The sequence below is a fragment of the Eucalyptus grandis genome, chromosome 6 (genome assembly GCF_016545825.1).
Source record: "Eucalyptus grandis isolate ANBG69807.140 chromosome 6, ASM1654582v1, whole genome shotgun sequence".
In the NCBI taxonomy this organism is placed as follows: Eukaryota; Viridiplantae; Streptophyta; class Magnoliopsida; order Myrtales; family Myrtaceae; genus Eucalyptus; species Eucalyptus grandis.
The window spans coordinates 48,428,708-48,455,660 of record NC_052617.1 but is presented as its reverse complement, the minus strand read 5'-3'; the positions used below and the strand labels follow the sequence as shown (position 1 = coordinate 48,455,660).

General features: G+C 38.8%; 2 protein-coding genes and 1 pseudogene across 2 annotated transcripts; all 3 read left to right on the top strand.

Moving 5' to 3' along the window:
• Window positions 1–282: 282 nt before the first annotated feature.
• Window positions 283–5,232, top strand: LOC104417347 (annotated as a pseudogene).
• Window positions 5,233–6,148: 916 nt separating this feature from the next.
• On the top strand, window positions 6,149–13,983 carry LOC104452164 (oligopeptide transporter 5). Its single transcript, XM_010066675.2, has 8 exons — window positions 6,149–6,263; window positions 9,569–9,586; window positions 11,150–11,580; window positions 11,785–11,882; window positions 12,003–12,575; window positions 12,673–12,940; window positions 13,027–13,209; window positions 13,293–13,983. The coding sequence occupies exons 1-8, from the start codon at window positions 6,149–6,151 to the stop codon at window positions 13,914–13,916; spliced, it is 2,310 nt and encodes a 769-aa protein (XP_010064977.2). The 3' UTR covers window positions 13,917–13,983.
• A 2,035-nt stretch (window positions 13,984–16,018) lies between these two features.
• On the top strand, window positions 16,019–19,028 carry LOC104452163 (oligopeptide transporter 1). The gene is made up of 6 exons (XM_010066674.2): window positions 16,019–16,480; window positions 16,888–16,985; window positions 17,106–17,678; window positions 17,776–18,043; window positions 18,139–18,321; window positions 18,405–19,028. The coding sequence occupies exons 1-6, from the start codon at window positions 16,019–16,021 to the stop codon at window positions 19,026–19,028; spliced, it is 2,208 nt and encodes a 735-aa protein (XP_010064976.1).
• The last annotated feature ends 7,925 nt before the right edge of the window (window positions 19,029–26,953 follow it).

Genomic DNA, 26,953 nt, shown 5'->3' with positions numbered 1-26,953 from the left:
TATCATAATTGTCAAAGCTTTATATCATAGGAGCATCAATATTGTTAAATTAATGTCTCAAGTTTGAATTTGGATGATGATTTATTATACCGAATTTTATTGATAAAGATTTTTATTGAATTTGGAGTCTATGTCGACGACCGCCACCGTCCGTTGGCAGCTTGCCGCCGCTAACCGCCATACGACGTCGCTTGCTGCTGCATGACCGTCAACCGTCATTGCGGACCGTCGCCGTAGGACCGCCACCCATAGCTCATCGACCACCGCCCCCTACCACGGCCGATGGGTTGTGGGCAGCAATCCTATGGCAGCGGTCAGCGGCGACGGTTGGCGGTCATGCGGCAATTGTGCGGTAGTCGTGTGACGATTGTGCAGCCGTCGTGCGGCGGTTGGTGGTTACGGTTGGCATTCATGCGGCAATTGTGCGGGGGTCATGCGACAATTGTGCAGCCATTGTGCGGTGGTCGTGCGACGGTTGTGTAGCCGTCGTGTGGCGGTCGTGCAATGGCGAACGACAATCGGTGGTCCTTGAGTAAGAAAAAAAAGATAAATACAAAAATTTATAATTTTTTACAAAAAGATTGCTACAGCAGATAACTCGGCAGATATGATGACTAAGTCTGCTCCTTTGGCGAAGCTCAAGTTTTCTTGAGCTCTATTGGTGTCTATGGAGAGTAAACGCCGTCGAGGAGTTAGGAGAGCAACATGGATGATGGGCACTATAACTTGGCTTCAAATATTGAGCCAAGGTAGAAAATTGTTAAATTAATGTTTAGAGTTTGAATTCGGATGTCGATTTATTATATCGAATTTTATTTATAAAGATTTCCCAAGTAGAAGAAATACACTCAACTCTTGAAAATCTACAAAAGATGAAATATAAAATAAATGGAAGCAAGTTTCCTCTTTGCTGCGGAATCCGAAACGTGAAAATGGAGTCCTCTGCACACGTATAAAAGTAGGAACAATTGCAAGCATTATCCTTTTCGTAAGATGCCGCCGAAGCCTACGAGAGAAAGGAGTCCTCACTCAGACCAGATCCATCGTTGTTTAGGATTTTTTTTACATTTTTTCCAATATTTTGGCAATAACAATGTTGTCCTAGACTTAGTGTGGTTTTTGTTATGGTTTCTTGACTGAACACAATAACTTACCATGCAGGAGGAGGCGGAATAAATGATGATAGCCCCATCGAAGAGGTGCGCCTCACGGTTCCAACCACGGATGACCCTACGCTGCCCATCCTGACGTTCAGGACATGGGTTCCCGGGGTGGCCTCATGCGTGATCCTCGCCTTCACCAACCAATTCTTCAACTACCAATCTAACCCACTCAGCATTTCGGCGGTTGCAGCACAGATTGTTACACTTCCCTTGGGAAGATTGATGGCTAGGAAACTGTCTTCGAGGCCGATCCGGGTACCGTTCACGGGATGGACATTCTCGCTAAATCCAGGACTTTTTTATATGAAAGAACATGTGTTGATCACCATCTTTGCCAGCTCCGAGACGGGTGGAGTCTATGCCCCGAGCATTATCACAATTGTCAAGGCTTTATATCATATGAGCATTAATATTTTTAAATTAATGTCTCGAGGTTTAATTTGGATAACGATTTATTATATCAAATTTTATTGATAAAGATTTTTATTGAATTTGGAGTCTATGTCGATGATTGCCACCGTCCGCTAGCAACTCTGCCGTCGCTAACCACCACACCACCGCCGCCTGCCGCTGCATTGACCGTCAACCGTCATTGCCGATCGTCGCGGTAGGACCGCCGCCCACAGCTCATCGACCACTGCCCCCTCCCGCGGCCGGTGGGTTATGGGCAACAATCCTGCGGCGGCGATTGACAGTCATGCGGCAATTGTGTGACGGTCGTGCAACGGTTGTGCAGCTGTCATGCGACGGTTGGTGGTAACGGTCGGCAGTCGTGCGACAATGGTGCGGCGGTCGTGCAACGATCGTGCAGCCGTCGTGCGGCGGTCATGCGGTGGTCGTGCAGCCGTCGTACGACGGTCGTGCGGTGGCGGGCGACAATCGATGGTCCTTGAGTAAGAAAAGGAACAAATAAATACAAAAATTTATAATTTTTTACAAAAAGATTGCTATAGCAGATAACTCGGCAGATATGATAACTAAGTCTATTCCTTTAACGAAGCTTAAGCTTTGCTTGAGCTCTATTGGCGTCTGTGGAGAGTGAACGCCCGTCGGGGAGTTGGAAGAGCAGCATGGATGATGAACACTATAACTTGGCTTCAAACATTGAGCCAATGTGGAGAATTGTTAAATTAATGTTTTGAGTTTGAATTCGGATGATGATTTATTTTATCGAATTTTATTTATAAAGATTTCCCAAGTAGAAGAAATTCGTTGGACTCTTGAAAATCTACAAAAGATGAAAAATAAAATAAATGGAAACAAGTTATTGCTGCGGAATCCGAAACGTGAAGATTGAGTCATCTTCACACGTATAAAAGTAGGAACAATTGCAAGCCTTATTCTTTTCGTAAGATGCCACCGAAGCCTACAAGAGAAAGGAGTCTACGAAGTCCTGCACATGAAGCTTGCCGAATAAAGGAGCTGGTGGGCCTAGGTCAACTATTTCACCTTTGGGCAGATGAATTCCCTTTTGTGTGCGTGCGTGGATAATGTAAAAAAAAAAAACCCTACAAAGCCGCACATAATTTTTAAAGCCACAAGCCGCGAGAAGCTTTGAAGAGATATGTGAAGCCGTACGTACGCGGACCAAAGACGAACACTAAAGTTCTTGATTTTGGCGTACGTAGAGCGTTATACTTTGAACTTGAATGAGCGATAATTTTTGTGCTATGAGTTTATGTTCAAGTGAATTATTTATTTATAAACACTTTGGTTTGTGGTTAAATCTAAGTGTGGGAAACACTTGATGTGTGAGTGATTATAAACTCCGATTATCCAATTATAATGGATTATTTACTACCGGCTCTCCCTATGGACGTAGGTACCAATATTCGGACCGAACCACGTAAATTTCTTATGTCATAATTTTTTTGTTTATTTGTTTGGCAATTTCGCATTAACGTAAATTGCAAGATTCTGTCATTTCTGTATATTATCTTACAACAAATATCATTGGAGCTTTCATGCTAGCACAAATGACTTAAGTATGCCAAGATAGATAAAAACATACACAACCTGTAGCGACTTCTTCAAGCTATGTTCACCATCTATCCAGCATCAAATGACTTAAGTATGCCAAGATAGATAAAAACATACACAACCTGTAGCAACTTCTTCAAGCTATGGTCACCATCTATCCTTGAAGATGCGATTTGCTCATTCGCCTATGTTTGATTCTCTTATTGCTGAATGAATTTCAGTTGATTGGCTATGGTTGGGTTGGTTTGTTCAGACGATAACTGGTGGACTCTCCCTACACATGGTGGCCATCCAACCTTGTATAGGTCTTTCTGTTCAGGTGCTTGTTCCCTTTCTTTTAGCTCTCGCGAGACAAAAATCTTTCTTCTTCTTGTTACCTTCCTCTGAACCTCACCTCCATTTGTTCATATTACCAACTTTTTATCTCACATTCAAGGCTTTGCATGAAAAGAAAAAAGAGGCCGGGAGGATTTACGAGGATCCCATTTTTCCTGGTGTTTTTCATATCAAGTTTTGCTTATTATCTGGTGCCGGGATATCTTTTCAAAAGAATCGCTTACCTCTCGGTTGTTTGCTGGATATGGAAGAAATCAATCACTGCACAATAAGTCGGTTCTGGTTCCTACGGCTTCGAGTTGGGCTCATTCAGCTTCGACTGGTCCTTAATCTCCTCATTCTTGGGAAGTCCTCTAGCCTTTCCGGGCTCTTCCATTCTCAACATCCTTGTCGGGTTCTTCTTGATTGTCTATGTCGTTCTCTCCATCCTTTATTATTCCAATACATACGAGGCCAAACGGTTCCCCATGATTTCCTTCGGGAATTTTGCCTCATTTGGCCAAGAATATAACATTATTTGGATTCTCAATGCCTAGAATTTTGACTTGGATCTGGAGGTCGACGATGGTTATAGAAAACTTTACCTAAGCATCTTCTTTGCCTTAAATTATGGGCTAAATTTTGCAGTTTTGGCCGCTACCCTTACACATATCGCCTTGTTCCATGGAAAGTACATTTCTTCATTTTTATCTATTTTCTCCCTAGTCGTGGGCAATGTATCGTTACTTGCATACGCAAAGTAGATGTAGTACAAAGAATTTTAAATTGTCATTTACTTAACTCAGCGAAAAATTTGGTTTTTCAATTGTTATGTGGTCTAGAACAATCTGGCAAATGTTGAAGAAAACGGCGGGAGGCGGTTACTTTGGAGACGTGCACACCAGGTTGATGAAGCAGAACTATGAAGCAATTCCTCAGTGGTGGTTTTACACTAATCTTGATTGTAGTGTTGGGACTTGCTCTGTGGGTTTGTAAAGGTTTCGACAAACAGTTCCAACTGCCTTGGTGGGGACTCATCCTAACGTGTGGGATGGCACTATTCTTCACATTACCAATTAGGATCATCACAGCCACAACAGATAACATAATTTACATATCTAGCAACACGAGAATGTGAGGTAAATTAACAGGCCGATACCAAAGAAAAACATTTCTCAGACACACGAAATTTGCTGTTGTAGACACCAGGGCTAAATGTGATCACGGAGTTGGTCATAGGATTTATTTATCCAAGGAAGCCTCTCGCCAACGTATCCTTCAAAACGTATGGCTACATCAGCATGGTCCAAGCGATCTCATTTACTTCAGACTTCAAATTAGGTCACTACTTAAAGATTCCTCCAAAGTCAATGTTCCTGGTTCAGGTAAATTACATCACAGAGAATTGAGGCCTTTCAAACTTCTACCTTTTTCTCACTTTGGGCTTGCTCACAACATTGTGAAACTTCCCAATTCCATAGTTGGTTGGGACGATCATCAGTTCGAGTGTCTATTTTGCCATCACGTGGTGGCTAATCACCAGCAGCCCCAACATATGCAACCGGTCCCGCTACTAGAGGGAAGCTTATGGACATGCCTTGGCGACAATGTCTTTTACAATGCCTCAATCATTTGGAGAGTTGTCGGCTCGCTCAGGATGTTTGGAAAGTCAAGGATCTATCACCACCTGAACTAGTTCTTCCTCATCGGACTGCTTGCCCCTGTGCCAGCTTGGTACCTATCGCGTAGGTTCCTTGACAAAAAGTGGATTTAGCACATTAAGAGCCTACATGGTAACATTTCATATTTCTCCCGATTTATGTTCTTTTGTTCCTCGGAATAAAAAAAGAACAGAAATTTGTTTGGTAACGCCAACTTATTTTTCTATTTTCGGAATAGAAAAGTGACTGGGGAATAAATTTAGAATAGAAATAAGAAACAAAAAAAAAAATAGCTTCTTGTTCCCGGAAACAATTTCAAGAAATAAGTTTTTTTCTTTTCTTTTGTTCTTCTTCCTTGTTGCGGCCACTATCGGCCATCTCCTGCCACTCGTGGCCACCGTTGGCAGCTGATCGTCGGCGACGGTTGCCGTTGCTCGTAGCCCACCAGCCGACGATCGCCACCATTCATTAGCAGCCTGCCGTTGCCAATCGCCACATGACCGTTGCCTGCCACTACATGACCGTCAATCATCATTGCCAATCGTCGCCGTAGGACCGCCACCCACAGCTCATCGACCATCGCCCCTCCTGCAACCGGTGGGCTGTGGGCGGCAATCCTGCGGCGGTGGTCAAGGGCAATGGTCGGCGATCATGCAGCAATTGTGCGGTGGTCATGCGACGGTCGTGCAGCCATCGTGCGGCGTCGGCGACAATTGTGGGTCGTGCGGCAATTATGCGGTCATGCGAAGTCGTGCAGCCGTCGTGCGGTGGTTGTGCGACGGTCGTGCAGCCGTCGTGCGGCGGGCGATAATTGGCGGTCCATGAGTAAGAAAAAAATAAATAAATAAAAATTTACAATTTTTTACCAAATGCATTTCTATTCTTTTTATATTATAAGAATAAAAATTTTGTATAATTACCAAACACTTTATTTTACTCATAAATTGTTTTTGAAGTAGAAATAGAAAAAAATTCTTTTTGAAAAGAAATAGTTCCCCAGAATAAAAACGTTGCCATGTGCACCCTAACATGCCAATTTTCATAGGAGGTTCAACGGGCATTCCGCCCGCCTCAATCCTGAACTACACATCCTGGGGTGTGGTCGGGATCTTCTTCAACGTATATGTTTACAAGAGGTTCAAGGGTTGGTGGGCCTAGTACAACTATTTCTTATTGGCCGCTCTGGACACCGAAGTCGCATTCATGGGAGTGCTCCTCTATTTCGCCTTCCAATCAATACAACTCAATGGTCCAAAGTGGTGAGGACTCACCAATGATGATGCCTGCAAATTGGCTACTTGTCCTACAGTCCCTGGGGTCGAGGTTGATGGTTGTCCACTTATTAATTAGGAGTTCACATTGGATTGTTCTACATAGATGACTAAAACTTAGTATCCGCACCCCACCTAGGACAACGTGTTTGAATTTAGAACTTCAAATAAAGCTGAACATATTTAAGAGTATATGACAACTTTAGTTGACAGATAGTTTGCTTGATGGGCTTCCCACGAACCGGTTTGTACATGAACTTGAAGCTCTTCCAGTTTGCAAAAACAAATGCCTGATGCGCCGTTTAGTTACTTCACAAGTTTCTTTCTTACCATTCGATCCACGCCCAAAAGTCTTCACGAGTACAAGATTAAATCTTTTTATGTTCTTGACGTAGTTGACTTCCATGAAAATATGATCTTTCTAGAACTATAACAATGACAATAACATTGAAATTTAATGAAAGGTAAAAAATACTACAGAAGAAAATAATATGTTTCATCGCCCGGATGATTATATATTGTGAGTTTATTTTTCTCATATATAAAGTCACATTGCATTTGCTTGATGTGGTATATGTCATATCTCACCAAAAATAGATTATCTAAGATTATTCTCTTTTATTTTGATTCGTTATCTTCTTTCAAGCATTCATCATCGTTTAAAGAGATAGAGGCCCGCTAGTCCTCTTTTTTGGTCGAATCCACTAGTCCTTGTATAGTTACAAAATGTCCAATCGGTCCATGAATTTTTTTTATTTAAATTAATTGTGTAGTTAAATTAGTAGCTTTTTTCTCTTCAAGTCAGTCGATCCATTAAAATAATAAGTAAATCGTCAACATGGCCATTAACAGCCCTTAAATGCCAGCGTGAAATTCTTTTAATATTTATAAAACTTGATAAATTACCCGAAAATATGAAAACAAGAAAATTAAAAAAAAAAAAAGGAACACAGAAATTAGTAAATTTATGGGTAGGGTCAGGGAGGTAGCACCGGCAATGCTTGTTGCGGCGGCGACGCAGCAGGCGTTGGCCCCTCGCCGGGCTCAAGTGAAGCCGTCTCCTGCGGCTGCAATGCAGAGACAAAGAGATGTCAAGGAGATTGAGAGAAGATTTGGCCAGCGGTCTTCCTCGGAATAGATTTGGGCGATGGTCACCCTCGCTGCGGCGCTCATCGCAACAGATTCGCGACAGCAAATGCAGCTGCCCAGGCATCGGCCATCTTTTTGCGATCGGAAAAGAAACCACCTCCGACCCAGGCGCACTTCAGAAATCATAGGTTAGTCCGGGTCCCAGCTTCAATTTTCTTCATGTTTAAGAACATGTGCTAACTCCGATTTGACTCTCTTTTTTCGAATTTGACTCTCTTTCAATTGATGTCGCTTTTCCTCTATTTAGCAAACGTGTGCATGATAGATTGATACTACTCTCTAAATTCACCTAGTTTCAAGCTTCGTACAACCCAAAGTCAGCCTTCTATTTGGTTTGCACAACCCAAAGATCAAAAAAGTCATCATTCTGTTAAATAGGGATTTATATAAACGAAAATACAGAAATTAATGTTTTACAGGGCATAGTACCGGTTCAAAAATTTATATTTTGATTGTTTATATATTTGATTAAATACTCTTGATTGATATTGTTTTTTGGGGTAGTTAAGAATAATGATGCTGAAAAGTGAAATAAGGAATTTTGTGTATATTTCAATATATATTCGGGAAGAATATGTGAGCCTCTAAATAAGTTTTATTAAATTGCTATCTATGATAGCATCTTAATCTAGCTAATTAAAGAGAGATATACACACAATCTTAAGGGATACGAAAAATCAATGAAACCATTTAATTATCTCTAATATAAAAACTATCATAAAGAAATTGCTTATTATATCTAACATTCACAATAATCATGTTATTTTAGGCTAGGGAAAATTCTAAATAATGGCATGAAGTGTTCTTATTTTCTTAAATAAGAGCCCAAAGAAAACCTTGTGTCAAATAAAGGTTTGAAATGGCCATTGTTTCAAATAATGGCATGAAGTGACAATGTTGTTTTAAATAAAGGCTAGATCTCGCCGGTTGCCAATCGGCTAAATATTCTAATCGATTAAAGGGTGTTTTCATCAAAATTAGTTTTTATTTTTTAATTTTTTTTGTTCTTTTTATTCTCACTAGCCCCAAGTGAGGTTGACCCTCACCGATTGTTGGCGAGGGGACCCTTGCCCATATCTAGCAAGGGATGGCCTTGCCTTTGGTTGCAAGGGCAACCTCCCCCAAGGCGAGGCCATCCCTCGCGTGTGGCCAGCAAGGGTAGCCCACATCTAATCAACCTTGCTCAGCTATAGGTGAGCGATTCTAGGTTCTATATATGTTCCACTTGAAATTTAGGATTTATCTATTGAAACAGATTTCTCAATTTTTGGAATCCAGAACCTACCTTGTGACAAGTTCTAAGGTTAGTTTTAGGGTCTATCTAGGTTTCACCATATTATTAATTAAACAATTACAATGAATTAAAATCTTTAATGACCACCACTTGTTGCTATAAGTCATTGACTATAATTTATATTTAAACATATGAAAAATATGAATATTAATAAAGTAAAAGTCTCAATAATAAAATGAATGATTGAACTAGTGCTTCTAAATTATATACTTATCATCAAATGACATGAAATATCGCAAGATTATTCGAAAATATGGATCAAGAAAAATATTAAAACTTATTATAAGTTCTAAGTTACGGCTTATAGGTTATGGGCTCTAAATTCCTCCAACTAAGAACCCATAATCTATTTGTCGAAACCGGTTCCTCATTCTTTAGAATTTGTAACCTACCCTATACCTTGGAATGTGGAACCTATAAGTTCCTACCGGTTTGATTATTAAGTTTTGGATTCTAATCTAAAACCATGCTCACCTCTACGCGTAGCCCTCTTTGGGCTTTGTCAGTGGTCGGACAAAAATCCAAAAAGAGGAAAAAAAATATAAAAGGAAAAAGAAAGAAAATTAAAAAAAAATTAAAAAAGAAGAAGATAAATGACAAAAATGCCCTTGACCAATCGGGAAGTCAAGCCCTTAATTCAAATAGGCATAACCACTTCAAGCCGTTATTTTCAGAAAAATGATGGCATTTCAAGTTCTAATTTGAAACAATATTTACTTCAGACTTTTATTTAAGAAAATGAATACACTTTAGATCATTATTTAGAATTTTTCCCTATTAAGCTGTAGTTGTTATAGAACTGCTATGTAGAATATCTTAATGAAATGCACCCTAATCCATGAGCTCCATTGATAACTCTTTATTAAAGCTCCCGCATATATCGCATATACAAAGAAAACGAATACTTATATTTTGCTTTGACATATGAGTTATGCAATTAAAAGTTCTACTAATTCTATTAATTTCAATTACTATTTCTGCAATAGGTTCTGCGTATAATTGAAGATTCACTAATAAAAGATGGGTCATAATTTTGAATAGATGAATGAACTAAACTTTTAATAACCACAATTAAGAAAAATTTTCATCAATGGAAAAGCTATTATAAAACTGAATTAAATGCTCACCAACTTCATCGACGATATCTAATTAGGACGATCTAAATTAAATGGACATCGTGGTTGCTTAAACCACATTTGAGGAACTTTCATTTAAAAGTTCCTCTATTTTAGGGTTAAATATGAATTCGGTATATTCTCTTTTTTCTCTAGTGAATGTATATGGCCATGTATATTTTCTTCATTGGAATCTTATCAATTATTATGCAAGTAAATAAGTAGTCACTGATGCTTGTATGCCAGCTAAATCACTCCTGCACAAGAGAAAGTGGCAAGGTCTAATTTCAAGCGACGACAGCTCAGTCAATTCCCTAATTCGGGCGAGTCAAATCAATCCCAGCTTGTCTTCTAACCGCCTTCTTCATGAAACCTTAAAATTCCTAGAAATGAATGGGCCTAAAGAACGGGAATCATTCCACCCGTTTCGTACGCGAACCGGTTATCTACCAAAGCTCGTCGTTTTTATCATTGATTTTAATTAGTTTTTCCCTGGCTACACCGAGATTCTTACTGCATCTCCAGGTCGGGAAAGAAAGCAAAACGACCATCGTCCCAATTGAACAGTGACGCGAACTGCGCGCGGATACACAAATTACAAATATGGAAGTACCGGATTCCATGCCTTGCACATCTGATGATGCTTCCATATATAGAGAAGATGGCAGATTCAGCCTTGAAAAAGAAAAAGGAAAAAGAAACAGGACTCCGGAAAATTGATAGAATATTTTGTTTAGTAATTCCCCAGAGTCGATTTCTTATATAAATAGGACTGCCGAGAGTTGTTTGTCACAAACTTCCCATTCGATAGAGGGCAGAGAGAGAAGATGGCAGGTTTTGAGGTGATTGGTTCGAAGTCTCCGGAAAACCTGCAATCCTCCATCGATGTCCCTCGTAAGCTTTCTTTGCCATCACCGTGAAAAGCATTCCTTTTCTTTGTGCTCTTTTCTTTTCTTTTTTTCGTGTCAACTTTCCAAGGACTGAACCATACGCCAGTTTGGTACGCGAATGAATGAAAGAACATGAATTGTAAAGGTTGTACGCACGGATTGGATTGTTGTTGATGCACCATGACGAGGTTGGCAAAGAACGCACCGACCCCATGAATGATGTTCCTGAAACTGACGAGGGAAACATGGAGCTCTTGTTCTGATTTTGTGATTGGATTCAATGGCTTACCGTGCAGGAATCGACGAAGACAATGATTGCCCGATCGAAGAGGTGCGCCTGACTGTTTCGACCGCGGATGACCCTTCACTGCCCTCTTTGACATTCAGGACATGGGTTCTTGGAGTGGCCTCTTGTGTTATCCTCTCCTTCGTGAACAAATTCTTTGGCTACCGCTCGAACCAGCTCTCTGTCTCGTCAGTTTCAGCACAGATTGTTGTGCTTCCCATAGGAAGACTGATGGCTGCAACGCTCCCTTCAAAGCCAATCCAGGTCCCGTTCACGAGATGGTCGTTCTCGCTGAACCCAGGACCTTTCAATTTGAAAGAACATGTTCTGATCACAATCTTTGCGAACTCGGGGGCAGGTGGAGTCTATGCGATGCACATAATCACAATTGTCAAGGCTTTTTATCGCAAGGGTATTCATATTGTCGCAGCCTTCATGCTCGCACAGACTACTCAGGTATGTCCTTATAAATATCTTTGATTTATCTTGAATCACGGTACACAATATATGCCCATGTTAATGGGTCCATTTGTACCATTTGTGTTTGTAGCCAACTAATTACATTTATGTCATAAATGCAAATAAAAAAGGGTATAATATGTAGAATGGGTATCGGCTTATTTCTCTTAAATAAGCTTCTTAAAATCGAATATATTTCAGATGCTTGGGTATGGCTGGGCTGGTTTGTTCAGAAAATACCTAGTAGACTCTCCCTATATGTGGTGGCCCGCAAACCTCGTTCAGGTCTCTCTCTTCAGGTATTCTCTTTTCTCTTTTCTTTTTATCTTTCACAATGCATATTCTTGAGCTTCCATTCTCCTTGGAATATAACATTATTTATTTATTTATTTTGCATTACCAACTTCTGTAACATCCAGGGCTTTACATGAAAATGAAAAGAGACCCAAAGGAGGATCTACAAGACTCCAATTCTTCATTACGGCTTTCATTGCGAGCTTTGCTTATTATGTGATTCCAGCCTATTTTATTCCTTCTATATCTGCCATCTCCTTTGTTTGCTTGATATGGACTAAATCGATCACCGCCCAGCAAATCGGCTCCGGCCTCCACGGCCTTGGCTTGGGCTCGTTTGGCCTCGACTGGTCCACCGTCGCTAGCTTCTTGGGAAGCCCTTTGGCCTACCCAGCCTTTGCCATCGTCAACACCCTGATTGGGTTCTTCTTGATGATATATGTTGCTCTCCCCATTCTGTATTGGTCCAATGCATACGAAGCTAAACGGTTCCCCATCTTAACCTCCCATACTTTCGACTCAGCTGGCCAAACCTATAACATCACTCGGATCCTCAATGCCAAGACTTTTGACATTGATATGGAGGCCTATAATGGTTATAGCAAACTTTACCTCAGCGTCATGTTTGCATTCACTTATGGGTTGAGCTTTGCAACCTTAACAGCTACCATTTCACATGTCGCCCTTTTCAATGGAAAGTAAGGTTCTTCAGTTCTTCCTTCTATTTCCCTTTAATGTTTTGTTAGTTAGTCTACTCCCTGAGAAAGATTCTGTGTTCAACAATTGTTTGGTCAGATCAATATGGCAGATGTGGAAGAAAACTACGCAAACATTGCAGGGTCACTTAGGGGATGTGCACACGAGAATAATGAAGGAGAACTATGAAGCGGTACCTCAGTGGTGGTTTCACATAATATTGATTGTGATGATGGGACTTGCTCTGTGGACATGTGAAGGATTCGACAAGCAGCTCCAATTACCGTGGTGGGGAGTTCTGCTTGCGTGCGGGATGGCATTTTTCTTCACTTTACCTATTGGGATAATTGCGGCCACAACAAACTCGGTAATTTATATATCTAGCAACGCGAGATTGTGAATTTGACTCTTTGAGCTGAAAATCATTTCTCAAGATAAATTACATTTTTGCAGCCACCAGGGTTAAATGTGATCACAGAGTTGGTCATAGGGTATATGTATCCAGGGAAGCCTCTTGCTAATGTAGCATTTAAGACGTATGGGTACATCAGTATGACCCAAGCTCTCTCGTTCCTATCTGACTTCAAATTAGGTCATTACATGAAGGTCCCTCCTAAATCAATGTTTTTGGTTCAGGTAATACATAGATAGTCGAAATTTTTAATTGGAGCAGCATACTTTCAACCGACCCATAAGATTGTGAATTTCCCATGCTACAGTTGGTGGGGACTCTTCTTGCATCAAGTGTCTACTTTTTTACGGGATGGTGGCTTCTCACCACCGTAGAAAACATTTGTGACCCATCTCTCCTACCAGAGGGAAGCCCTTGGACGTGCCCCGGAGACGATGTCTTCTACAATGCTTCGATCATTTGGGGAGTCATCGGACCACTACGGATGTTCACGAAGCTTGGGGTCTACCCCGAGATGAACTGGTTCTTCCTCATTGGATTCCTCGCTCCAGTGCCCGTTTGGTACCTGTCGCGAAAATTCCCCAACCAAAAGTGGATTCCGTACGTGAACATGCCGGTACTCTTAGGAGCTACACAGATGATGCCACCAGCAAAACCTGTGCACTATTTGTCTTGGGGGGCAGTCGGAATCTTCTTCAACTTCTATATTTACAAAAGGTACAGGGGGTGGTGGGCTCGCTATAACTATGTTCTGTCAGCTGCTCTGGATGCCGGAGTCGCCTTCCTGGGAGTGCTGCTCTATTTCGCCCTGCAATCAAACGACATTAGTGGCCCTGAATGGTGGGGACTTATGAATGATGATCATTGCGCGTTGGCTTCTTGTCCTACAGCACCTGGAATTGTGGCTGAGGACTGTCCAGTTATAATATAAAGTTTGGGTGGGAAATGCTATGTAAAGGTCTAAAACTGTCATGTTTCCTCAGATGATAATGTCGATATTTAGAGTTCGGAAAGCCAAACATGTTGAAGGAGAAGGAACAGTTCAAGTTGACGAACATTTGCTCTTTGGGAACCCAGAAACTGAATGTACATAGATGGCCTAGTCCAAGCCCATGTACAGAATAACCAACTCAGCGCACTTTCATTTTCCTTTACGTTGGTTATTCCTTTATGAAAATCCATGTTGAATGCTATGAGAAAAGCCAGAAAGTACTCGAGTAATATTATTTCATTTTATACACTAGTGACTTTATAATTAGCAGCATAATACTTTCTGAAGGCTCTAAGCATATAAGCCGGCAAACAAATGGGTCTAAATTTCATGTAAAGAATTTATGCAAGTTTGATAGTATGTGCAATTGTTTCATTCCAATGAGATGCCGTAAAATGTGAAAAGTTATATAATGATTTAAGTATAGATAGAAATGCCTACGCAAAAACCCCTTGCTGTATACGAAAGAAAAACCCAACACATTGTCTATACAGCGACCACTCCCTGCTCGTAACTCAGAGTCCTAAACCATTATAATTACTTTATGCAAAGATGGATGCCCTGTGCTTGAAATTAGGGATTCACATAGTCACTCCTTCAATCGCGTAATTTGGCTCATGCACGAGCACACGGCGACTCCTTGCAAACGGGCGAAGATTCCCTAAAACAGTTCAGATCTTGGCGATATCTCCTTGGTTGTCATCAGAGGGAATAATCGTAAGAGGCAGCGGCGGCAGCTTGAGGGCGACGACAGAGAGGGAGAAGTTGGAGCCATTGTGCGTGCAGTGTAGCTGGATATGCAGGTGAGGGAGAGCGCCGGAGGGAGATGGAGAGAGGAGAGGAGCGAGCAGGGAAATAGAAAAAAGAGAGAGAAGCCATTGTTGTTGCAGATAAAAAATGAAAATCTGAAAAGTGGGCCCCACAATAAGAAACTTTTTCATCATTGAAAAAGCTATCGAATAACTGAACTAAAATGCCCTCCAACTTCATCCATAAGATCTAATTAGGAGGATTTAAATTAAACGGACATTGTGGTTGCTTGAAACACATTTTAAAAATTTTTGTATAAAAGTTCCTCTCTTTAGGGTTAAACTCATATTCGGTATATTCTTCTTTTCCTTTCTCTGGTGATAGGTATGTGGTTAAGTATATATTTTTTAATCGGAATTTATCAATTATTATGCAAGTAATACATTGTCCCGGAATCTTGTACGCCGACCAAATCACTGCTGCACAGAAGAAAGTCGCAAGGTCACTTAAATTTCAAGCAACGACAGCTCAATCAATTCACTTAATTTGGGCAAGTCAAAAACAATCCTCATCCTCTCAGCCTGTTTTCTAACCGTCATCTTCATGAAACCTTAAATCCCTAGAAATGAAACCTAAAAGCTCGGGGTTCTGATTGGTGATAGTAATTAGTTCTTCACTGGCTACACCGTGATTCTCAAAGAAAGTAAACACGACCATCATACCAAATGAAAAATACGCGAACTGTGCGTGTGTTCACAAACAAATATAAAAATATGCGGATTTAGGGCGTTGCATCTCTGGTATTGTTTCTATAAATAGGTAAATGTGAAAAGATTCAGCCTTGAAAACCGGCTGATGGATACTTATATTGAGCGATTCCTGAGAGTTGTTTCCCACAGGCTTCCCATTCATTTGAGTGCTGAGAGAGAGAGAGAGAGAGAGAAGATGGCAGGTTCTGAGGTGATTGGTTCAAAGTCTACTGAAGACCTGCAATCCTCCATTGATGTCCCTCGTATGCTTTTCTCGCCATCACTACGAAAAGCATTCCAACTCTTTGTGCTTTTTTTTTTTTTTTTTTTTTCCTATTGAATTTCCAATGACTGAACCATACACCAATTTGATATATGAATTTATGAAGGAGCATGAAATGTAAGGGTCCTATGTATGAATGGGATTGTGTTCGATGCACCGTGATGGAGGTTGGCACACAACGCACCAACTGCACGAATGATGTTTCTGTGATAGATGAGGAAAACAGCAGAGCTTTTGTCCTGCTTTTGTGATTGGATTCAATGGCTTACCGTGCAGGAATCAACGAAGATAATGATTGCCCGATCGAAGAGGTGCGCCTCACGGTTCTGACCACGGATGACCCTTCACTGCCCGTCTTGACATTCAGGACTTGGGTTCTTGGAATTGTCTCTTGTATTATCCTCGCCTTTGTGAACCAATTCTTTGGCTACCGCTCGAACCAGCTCTATATCTCGTCAGTTTCAGCACAGATTGTTGTGCTTCCCATAGGGAAACTGATGGCTGCAACGCTCCCTTCAAAGCCAATCCAGGTCCCGTTCACGAAATGGTCGTTCTCACTGAACCCAGGACCTTTCAATTTGAAAGAACATGTTTTGATCACTATCTTTGCAAACTCGGGGGCTGGTGGAGTATATGCGCTGTCGATAGTCACCATAGTGAAGGCTTTTTATCACAAAAATATTCATATCATGGCAGCCTTCATGCTAGCACAAACTACTCAGGTATGTCCTTGCAAAGATCTTGATTTATCTTAAATCATGATACGAGATGGGTTAATAAAGCCTAAGTATAATATAAATAAGATTTCTATAATTAAAAAACAAGTGGTAAAGTAAATGCACACTGCGTGACTTGCCAAGGTAAGGTCTTACTGCACGTAGTCTCTCCTTGGACAAACACTATCTATATGTTTGTTTCCCAAGGAAGATATCCACTTAACAGTGCTTGTCGACCATCTTTGCTCTAGGGCATATGTTTAGCACATAATATATGCACATGCGATGGGTCCATTTGTAAGCCAATGATGATTACTATATGTCATGAATGCAAATAAAATGTGTATAAATGTGTAGAATGGGTGTTGGCCTATTTCTCTTAAATAAGTTTCTTCTAATCGAATATATTTCAGATGCTTGGGTATGGCTGGGCCGGTTTGTTCAGAAAATATCTTGTAGACTCTCCCTATATGTGGTGGCCGTCAAACCTTGTACAGGTCTCTCTTTTCAGGTATTTTCTTTTCTCTTTTATCTTTTTATCTTTCACAATACGTAATCTTCAGCTTCCATTTTTCCCCAGAATACAATGTGATTTTTGTTTTTTGGCATTACCAACTTCTGTAACATCCAGGGCTTTGAATGAGAAGGAAAGGAGACCCAAGGGAGGACTCACAAGACTCCAATTTTTCCTCATGGCTTTCATAGCAAGCTTTGCTTATTATGTGATTCCAGGCTATTTTGTCCCTTCAATATCTGCCTTCTCCGTTGTTTGCTTGATATGGACTAAATCGGTCACGGCCCAGCAAATCGGCTCTGGCCTCCATGGCCTTGGCTTGGGCTCGTTCGGCCTCGACTGGTCCACGGTCGCTGCATTCTTGGGAAGCCCTTTGGCCTACCCAGCCTATGCCATCGTCAACATCATGATTGGGTTCTTCTTGATGGTCTATGTCGTTCTCCCCATTTCGTATTGGTCCAATTTATATGAAGCTAAACGGTTCCCCATCGTATCCTCCAACACTTTCGACTCAACTGGCCAAACCTATAACATCACTCGGATCCTCAACGCCAAGGCTTTTGACATCAATATGGAGGCCTATAATGGTTATAGCAAACTTTACCTCAGCATCATGTTTGCATTCACTTACGGGTTGAGCTTTGCAACCTTGACAGCTACCCTTTCACATGTCGCCCTTTTCCATGGAAAGTAAGCTTCTTCAGTTCTTCTAATTTTTCTCTTTCTTGTTTTGTTAGTTTGTCTACTCCCTGAAAAAGATTCTGTGTTCAAATAATTGTTTGATCAGATCAATATGGCGGATGTGGAAGAAAACGACGGAAACATTGGAGGGTAACTTTGGAGATGTGCACACGAGAATAATGAAGGAGAACTATGAAGCGGTACCTCAATGGTGGTTTCACATAATCTTGATTATGATGGTGGCACTTTCTATGTGGACATGTGAAGGTTTCAACCACCAGCTCCAACTACCGTGGTGGGGACTTCTGCTCGCATGCGCTTTAGCACTATTCTTCACTTTACCTATTGGGATAATTACAGCCACAACAAACATGGTAATTTATATATCTAGCAACATAAATTTGTGAATTTGAATTTATGAGCCGAAAGTCTATAGAAGCATTTCTCAAGATGAATTACATTTCTACAGATGCCAGGGTTGAACGTGATCACAGAATTGGTCATAGGGTATTTATATCCAGGAAAGCCTCTCGCTAATGTAGCATTCAAGACGTATGGATACATTAGTATGACCCAAGCTCTCTCGTTTCTATCAGACTTTAAGTTAGGTCATTACATGAAGATTCCGCCCAAATCAATGTTTGTCGCGCAGGTACTATATTAAACAATTGAAACTTTCAAATAGTGTAACATGCTTTCCACCGATCATAAGATTGTGAATTTCCCATGCTGCAGTTGGTGGGGACTCTTCTTGCATCAAGTGTCTACTTCGCGACGGCATGGTGGCTTCTCACCACCGTAGAACACATTTGTGACACGTCTCTATTACCAGAGGGAAGCCCTTGGACATGCCCTGGAGATGATGTCTTTTACAATGCTTCGATCATCTGGGGAGTCGTCGGACCGCTCCGAATGTTTGCAAAGTACGGGATCTATCCCGAGATCAACTGGTTCTTCCTCATTGGATTCCTCGCTCCGGTGCCCGTCTGGTTCCTGTCAAGAAAATTCCCCAACCAGAAGTGGATTCTGTCCATAAACATGCCGATTATCATAGGAGCTACACAGATGATGCCACCAGCAAGAGCTGTGCACTATTTGACTTGGGGTGCAGTTGGAATCTTCTTCAACTTCTATATTTACAAAAGGTTCAAGGGGTGGTGGACTCGGTATAACTACGTTCTGTCAGCTGCTCTGGATGCTGGACTCGCTATCATGGGAGTGCTGCTCTTTTTCACCCTTCAATCATACGACGTTTTTGGCCCAGATTGGTGGGGAGCTATGAATGATGATCATTGCCCGTTGGCTACTTGTCCTACAGCACCTGGAATTGTGACGGAGGACTGTCCGGTTGTAAGATAAAGTTTGGAAGGGAAATGGTGTGCAAATGTTTAAGACTGTCGTATTCCGTCTGATAATAATGTTCATATTTAGAGTTCGGAAAGCCAAACACATTCGAGAAGTTGGAACAGTACCAGTGGACAAACAATTGCCCGTTGGGCAACCTAGAAGCTGAATGTAAATGGATATGAAATTTCACATTTAAGGTTTGGTCAAAGACCTATTTAGAGAAGAATGTCTTAAGCTTTGCTCCGTCAGGTTTTCTTACGATTAAATAGTACCAAATTTCCCCGTGAAAACAAGAGCCTTCTTGAAGCGATGTGATCAGATCCGGTCTCACACAGTTCCCTCCCTACCAGCATGGTCTGATATTAACTTCAAAGCTGTCTGTCGGTTTTCATAAATGCAAGATAATTCATGATCCTAAACATGGTTCCAGTTTCTGTGTCCATTGACCCACAAACTACTGCTAATATCTGACTGACTAAACAAGAATTTCTCCTTGTCATTCTCCTCCATGCCTAGAGGATTACCGAAATATCAGAAGCATATCATTGCAACCTCATTTCCTTGAGTGTGCTTCCTATGTTTCGAATATCTCCCTTCTTTCGGGATGCATATCGTCCCAAGCAACAAATTTGTGTATTTCACCATTGACATGACAGTGATCGAACCCCGCCCAGCCATCTTCTCCTCGTTGAGATCTCAGTCAATTTCCTCACCCTATCACCATCTTCCTGCCGCACAAAACCACGTGGTATCTCTCACGAATCCCAATTAAGAAACATGCCTTACTGCTACGTCAAAATGTTCAATGTTCCTGTGAAGCCTGCACCCTCCAAGCAGAACTCCCCGCACAATCCAATTGGGCTTCATGGGCATGTCCATTCAAAATCATGAACTTCTCGAAGTAGCTCCGCTCTCGCATAGAGATCAACCATACAACCACAACGCTCGATTTTGGGAACTACTCAGTAATCTCTAGTCGTTCAGGGGAAAAGCTTGCAGCCCATGTCTACCACGCCCAAGTGGCTACACACATGCGATGGACCAACAAAAAAAGTCACTCCGTTCAGCTTCCCCATTCTGCAGAAGAGTTTCAACGGTTCCTTAGCTCACCTTTTCCATATACAGGCAGTCCGGCAATCATGGCTGACCATGACACAATCGATCCCCATTTTGTACTACTGGAAAACCCCGACCATCCTTTGAGCAACTGCATTTACATACATATCAATTAGAGCATTTGACAGGTCGATATTTCTACGAATTAAACCGCTCAGATTCCAGAACTCCCTAAACCTTCCTACGGAGATCAACCGCACCTAAGTCAGCACAATTTCAAAGAATCTCCTCTGCAGCTACATCATTTGTTCGCCCCGTTTCCTCAACCTCAACCCTTCTGCCATATTGCACATGGCCCGAAACCATCGAAGCGGATGACGGCACGCTTCTTTCCGGCGTCTAATAACAAAATATCCCAACGTTCCTTCAATATCCTCCCCATGGACAGACTGGAGCAATCATTATACTCGACCATCACGTCACCAAGTCTCTCTGCGACATATTCTCTCGAGTATTTTCCTGGCATCTCCAGCCTCCCCATGCGATGCCTACAAATTTAAGAGTCATATTTCGACTTGAACAAACTCCATCCCCGACCCAAGTTTCTCCACCTACCTGTAAACAATCCTATGCCGTTTGCGACTGCGCTCAGGCCGCTAGAGGGAAGGGGGGGAGAAGAAAAGACAGAACAAGTGTTCGGAAAGGCTTTGAGCCCATGCAACAGGTAGAAGAGAACAAATAGTGGCGTCTGAAGCGGACTGGGGTTCTGCGAGGCTGACTCGAGTAAGAGGAGGGACGGCGATTTGTTTGAGCTCAAACGGAAGGATTTGAAGCTGTAGAGATCCGTGCTGAGGTTTGAGGAAGCGGGTGCATGAGATAATTTGCATGGAGACGAAGTAAAGAACGAGGACAACCACGATGAAGTTGGAGAATTTCTCGTTTTTTCTCCTTTTCTGTTCGCACTCAATTCGTGATCCGTCTTGAGGAAGATGAGTTTTACTTGAATCTCACATGACATTAAGGATGTCCTGCTGATTCAAAGATTTTTCCTTTAAAAGGAATTCTAAAACCTTTGTTTCGCTCTCTTATTCATGAAATTGGTTCATCAATTAAAAATGAGATAATATCATAGAAAAAAAAAACCTTAGTATATCTTTCATAAATTTATTCTAAATTAATATTTAAACCATCAAAGACCTCAAATTAGAACACATATGACAAGTTTACATCAAACTAATTTTTTACTGCCAAAAACCCTAAATTGGTACATTTATAGCAAATCAACTATTCATTAATACCACCGAAAATTACAAACTTGTAAAATCCAAAACTAATATACCAGTTAACTGCCACAATGCATTCAACTCAGCAATTTGATGGTAAAATTTAACAAACTATAACGGATGGTAAATTTATTATAAATGTATCAGTTTGAGGTTTTTTGTAGTATTAACCTTTGAAAAAAATATACTTATAAATGAGGATAATTTTACTCTCCTATTTTTTGGGTTAATACCACGACTAATTCAAAACTCGTACACATGTGACAAATTTACTTTAAGCTAATTTTTAACCATAAACCCCCCCAATTGATACATGTATAACAATTTTACTTTTCGTTAGTTTTTGATAAATTTTACATCAAATTGATGAATTGAATGACACATGACAGTTGACAAATATATCAATTTGAGTTTTACCCTCCATTTGTCATAAGTATTCCAATTTATGGTTTTTTCGTAGTATTAATCTTAATTAACATAAGCTAACGAATGGTAAATTTATCACAAATATATAAATTTGAAATTTTTTATGGTCAAAAAATTAATTTAGTATAAATTTGTCATATATGTACAAATTTAAGGTTTTTAATGATCAAAGAAATAGTTTGGGTAATTCTCATAGGGATATCGTTTTAGGATTTTTCGTGATATTAAAATATTACGGTTCTAGATTACTATTTTGCAATTCAATTGGATTCGAAATCCAAACAATACGACTCTATTAAACTAATCTATAACATATTGAAATTGTGGGCGTCTTTATCGATTCGCTATAGACTCCACCAATTCAATATGGTATTAATCCAAATTAACATAAAGTAACAAATAGTAAATTTGTTACAAATATACTAGTTTAGGATTTTTAGTGGTCAAAAAATTAATTTGAGATCAATTTGTTATCTATCTACTAGTTTTTGGTTTTTAATGGTCAAAAAATTAATTTGAAGTAAATTTATCACATATGACCTATTTTAGGTTTTTTCATGATATTAATATCTTATGATTTTCAATTCCTATTTTGCAATTCGATTAGATTCAAAGTCCAAATAATACGAATCTATTAGATGAATCTATAACATATTGAAATCACGGGTGTCTTTATTGATTTGCTACAAACTTCATCAATTCGATATGGATCCATCGATTTTAACAATACGTAGTTTGTTATATTTTACCAATCAAATAAAGTTAGGTTTTATACTATTTCAATGTGTATATTGTTTAATATGTTTTGTAATATAATTGCATACCAATGATAAATGATATGGCACATAAACTTTCTATTTCTATTTAAAAGTCACCATTTCTAAGAAGGATAATGTGCTACAATATGTTATTTTACGGTATACATGCACTTGAAAATTTGAAATTAGGATTATTTGCATTTGATTGTGGATTTTACTCAAAGTTTGTATTTTTCCCACTTTTCTACTTACTTTATTTTTTTCTTTTTTTTTTTTTTTATGGTAAGAAAAACTTGTTTTAGTTATTTCGCGTATCTTAGGATTCAATTTGATTATCAATATTCATGAATGCAAGATTTCTATTCACAATCCCTACATTGATTTAACAACTATATGTTAGTGTCAAAAGCACGTTGATAAAAATGTTATCGATCATTAAATTTTCAATAACTTGACAATAGCTAATTATCAACAGTTTATGAAATTACTATCTCCTTTTTACTGTTGCGAATTTCCAATTTTCTTTCATTGACTTACTTTTATTTGTCTTCCTTACTAATATGTTAAATTTAACAATCCCCATTCAAGTGACTTACCAACTATTATTTGCTATTTCTTTTAATATATCAACTTTTGTTATTATTTACCGACTTTAATTTTGTGCTTCTTACAGATGCTTAAGAGTTATTGATTATTATGGGAATTTTCTAACTTTATTTGTATGACTCATCAACTTTTTTCCCAATAGATTACTAACTAGTTTGATTTTCCAACTCTAAATCTGATATGAGTTGCTTACCGTGATTTGATTATTCTCCTTTTTATATTAACCAACTTTTCCATTGAGGTATTAACTTTTATTTGACTTACTTTCTTACTTATTAAATTCACCAACCCATTTTAGGAATTTTCAATCTCGATTAAAGTGAACATGAACTTTTTTGCGGTTAAATTAGTACCTAGTTTAACGTTACCAGCTTTTGCTTAACAATGTTTATCTCTGACAACGAAATAGTTTTATCTTTTACAAAATTTAATTACCTTTCTTACCATCTCACCACATTTACCACTTATTATATGATAATATCAACCTTAATTTGAGTGGCTAACCAATTTTTCTTTGATTAAGTTGTCGAAAAGTATTGGTGATAATTCGCAAGTCTCATTTGACTTGCTTGCTAGTGTATTTGCTTTTTCAACATACCTACTTTTATATTAAGTTGCCTTTTATTTAACTTACTAACAATTCATATTTGCCAATTTATTTATAGCAATTACAAATCTCAACAAGAGTAATTACTGATTTTTCTCCGATTATGTTACCAATTAGTTTTGCGTTACTAACTCCTGTTTGTGTTAGTTATCATTGCTTATTTGGTTCTTTTATAGATTACCAATTTTTCTCATATATAACAAAGAAAAGCCATTCTTGTTATTCAACCGATTGTATTTACATTTCTTACAAACAACTTAAATTTTAAATTATTACAGTGAATTTTGAACAATTTCTGGGAAACTTACTAATTTTTTTTTTTAATTTACCCATTACTTTTGGGTTGCCCTTATCTAAATTGGTAGTCAGGTCTTATTTATTCGTTTATTAATCTACCAACTTTATTATTCAGTCATCACTTTTTATTCTACCTACCAACTATTTAAACTTATCCAATCTTTTTGGAAGAAACTAATCATATAGTGATTACCACAATTTCTCCAATTAAATTACCAATTGATTTTGCTTTGCTAAGTCTTATTTGTGTTTTACTTACAAACTATCTTTTGCACATTCTTAACAATCTATTGGATGAATCACCATGTTTTTATTTGAACACCCTATACAAACTTTTTTTATTGATTAAAAAGCCCAACAAAAGATTGGTAAATTAAATAGTACCAAAGAAACTCTATGACTAACTCGAACATAGTTGGGGAGCAGTACAAAAAAATTTCTAAATCTATTATATTGATATCAATTCAATCTTAAATATTTTTATTGGACTAATTTAGTCATGAATTTTTTTGCATTGGTGTCATTTCAATTCATACAACCAATTTTGGCCGGCCGGTGCTGATGTGGACACCGGTTGGTGGCCAAACACTGATGTGGCGAGGCTTGCCAGCCACTGTGAGGAAAGTCCAAGGAGGAAGAAGAAGGAAAAGAAAAGAAAAAAATTAATAAGAAATTCGAAGAGAAAAGTTCATGATTTTTTTGGTACTTTTCCCAGCATAATTGATACGTCAAGACTAGTTGATCTACCAAGAAAAAAGTTGTTAAACATTCCAATTAAAGTTAATAATTTCACATGAGAATCAGTAAATTTAAGGCGTAGGTAATATAGGTAAACAAAAGGCTGGAAAAAAAGAAGAAAAAAAAATAATTATAAGAAAATAAACTTAGTAAGTAACTCAAATATGAGTGGATAACTCAAGTAATAGGTATTAATTTACTAGGAGTAAGCTAAAATAATAAAATATTTAATAGTCACTCAAATAAGATTTGCTAACCAAAACTAGTTGGTAATTTAGTTAAACAAACGTATAGATTGGTAATTCCATAAAAAGAGTTAGTAAGTCCAAAGCGTCAATAAGTTATGCAAATAGAAGGGTGCGTTTGTTTCACGGAAAACTCAATGATAAAGGAAAATGTTTTCCGGGAAAACGTTTTCCAATAATATGGTTTGTTTTCCTTTGTTTAGTAATGTATAATTGAAAATGTTTTCTGCCGTTTGGATCCCATTAAAAAATAATTTCACACTTCATCATAGGAAAAAAATTGAATTTTTTTTATCGGTTGGCTTACAAAGGGTGACTCCAGCTGTCGCTAGAGGCGGCGAGCTCGCCAGCTGGCCTCTAGAAGCTGCAAGCTCACTCAATCTGGCGAGGCTTGAGCCTCATCGCTGGAGGCCACGAGCTCACCTGATTTAGCAAGGCTTGAGGCTCATTGGCCTCAAGCAAGCTTAAGCCTTGTTGTCGAAGGCCATGAGATCGCTCGATCTTGTGAGACCATATCTGACCGGCCGTCCTTGTGGCTAGTGACAGGTGAAAAAGAAGCAAAAAGAAAAAGGAAGAAAAGAAAAAGAAAAATAAGCAAATTCGAATTTTTTATTTTTATTTTTAAAATGTTTTCCAAATTTTAATTTAAAAAAATAAAAATTCAAATTCAATTTTTTTAAATATATTTTTATAAGAATAATTGTTTGTAAATCAAGCATCAAATCTAAGCTTTGGTAGATTCGGAAAACGTTTTCCGATCTTTTCAAATGGGAAATCATTTTCCTGAATTTAAGTTTTGTTAGGAAAATGTTTTCCGTTGACTAGGAAAACATTTTCCATTGACTCATTTTCCTGAGCGACCCAAACGCTAGAAAATGAGAAAAACGTTTTCCCTGAAAATGTATTCCGCGAAACAAACGCACCCTAAGTAAATTAATACATCGATATTCAAGCTATTGAAAGAATATTTGACACAAAAAGAAAAGTGGCAATTTCATAATAGTGCCGCTAATGTAAACAACAATTCACTTGATAGATATCACCAGCCTTTTTTTTACCAACAATTTCTTGCATTTACCAACATATTCTAATAGATTTATGCTATATACTAAGTGGTTGTGCTTGATACTGTGTATTTTCGATTGACTTCTACTCATTACATGGTTAAGTACATTCCTTAGTCAATAAGACTAGTAAAATTTTCATGCTTGTCCTCCCTTGTGCACCAATTTACCCCATCTATCTTGCTTGACATGGAAAACTCTAGGCCATGTCATTAGACAGAGTAAAGATGGTCCAAACTCACAAGCTATTTTGAATTTGAATTGAAGGGAAACAAGTGTTTTGCCTTTTCTTGTATGTATGTACAATAAAACCTACAACCTTACCTGAATTAATATCCTAAACCATGCCATTGAGCCGAATGCCTAATATGAAGGTACTATTGATACAACAAAAATTATAATAAAATAAAAAGTCTAAAATCTATTGTACGTATATCAATTCAAACATAAATACTTCAACATGGCCAATTAAGTCCTGAATGTTTTAATAATTTGCTAATATAGTCTTTTAGCCATTATATGGAGTTATAATTCAATTCTAAACCTTTTGATGTGACCAGAATATGATACTTTTAACTCAATATATTTATGACTTTTTCATTAATTTCCCCCATAAAGATATCAATTTTTTTTTTTGATATTATGTTAGAATGTCCAATAAAAATTACACGTATGGCACATTATAAGCACAAATATAAATGTCGAACACGAAGGGAATAAATTTCAAAAAGAAAACAAGAAAACACTACTGAACTTGATTAAAGGCTATAATTTCAACCTTTTCAAATTAAATAAAAGGGCCACTCTGACTTGTCCAAATAACGAGGAGAAATGGAGAAAAAACAAAGTTTTCCTAA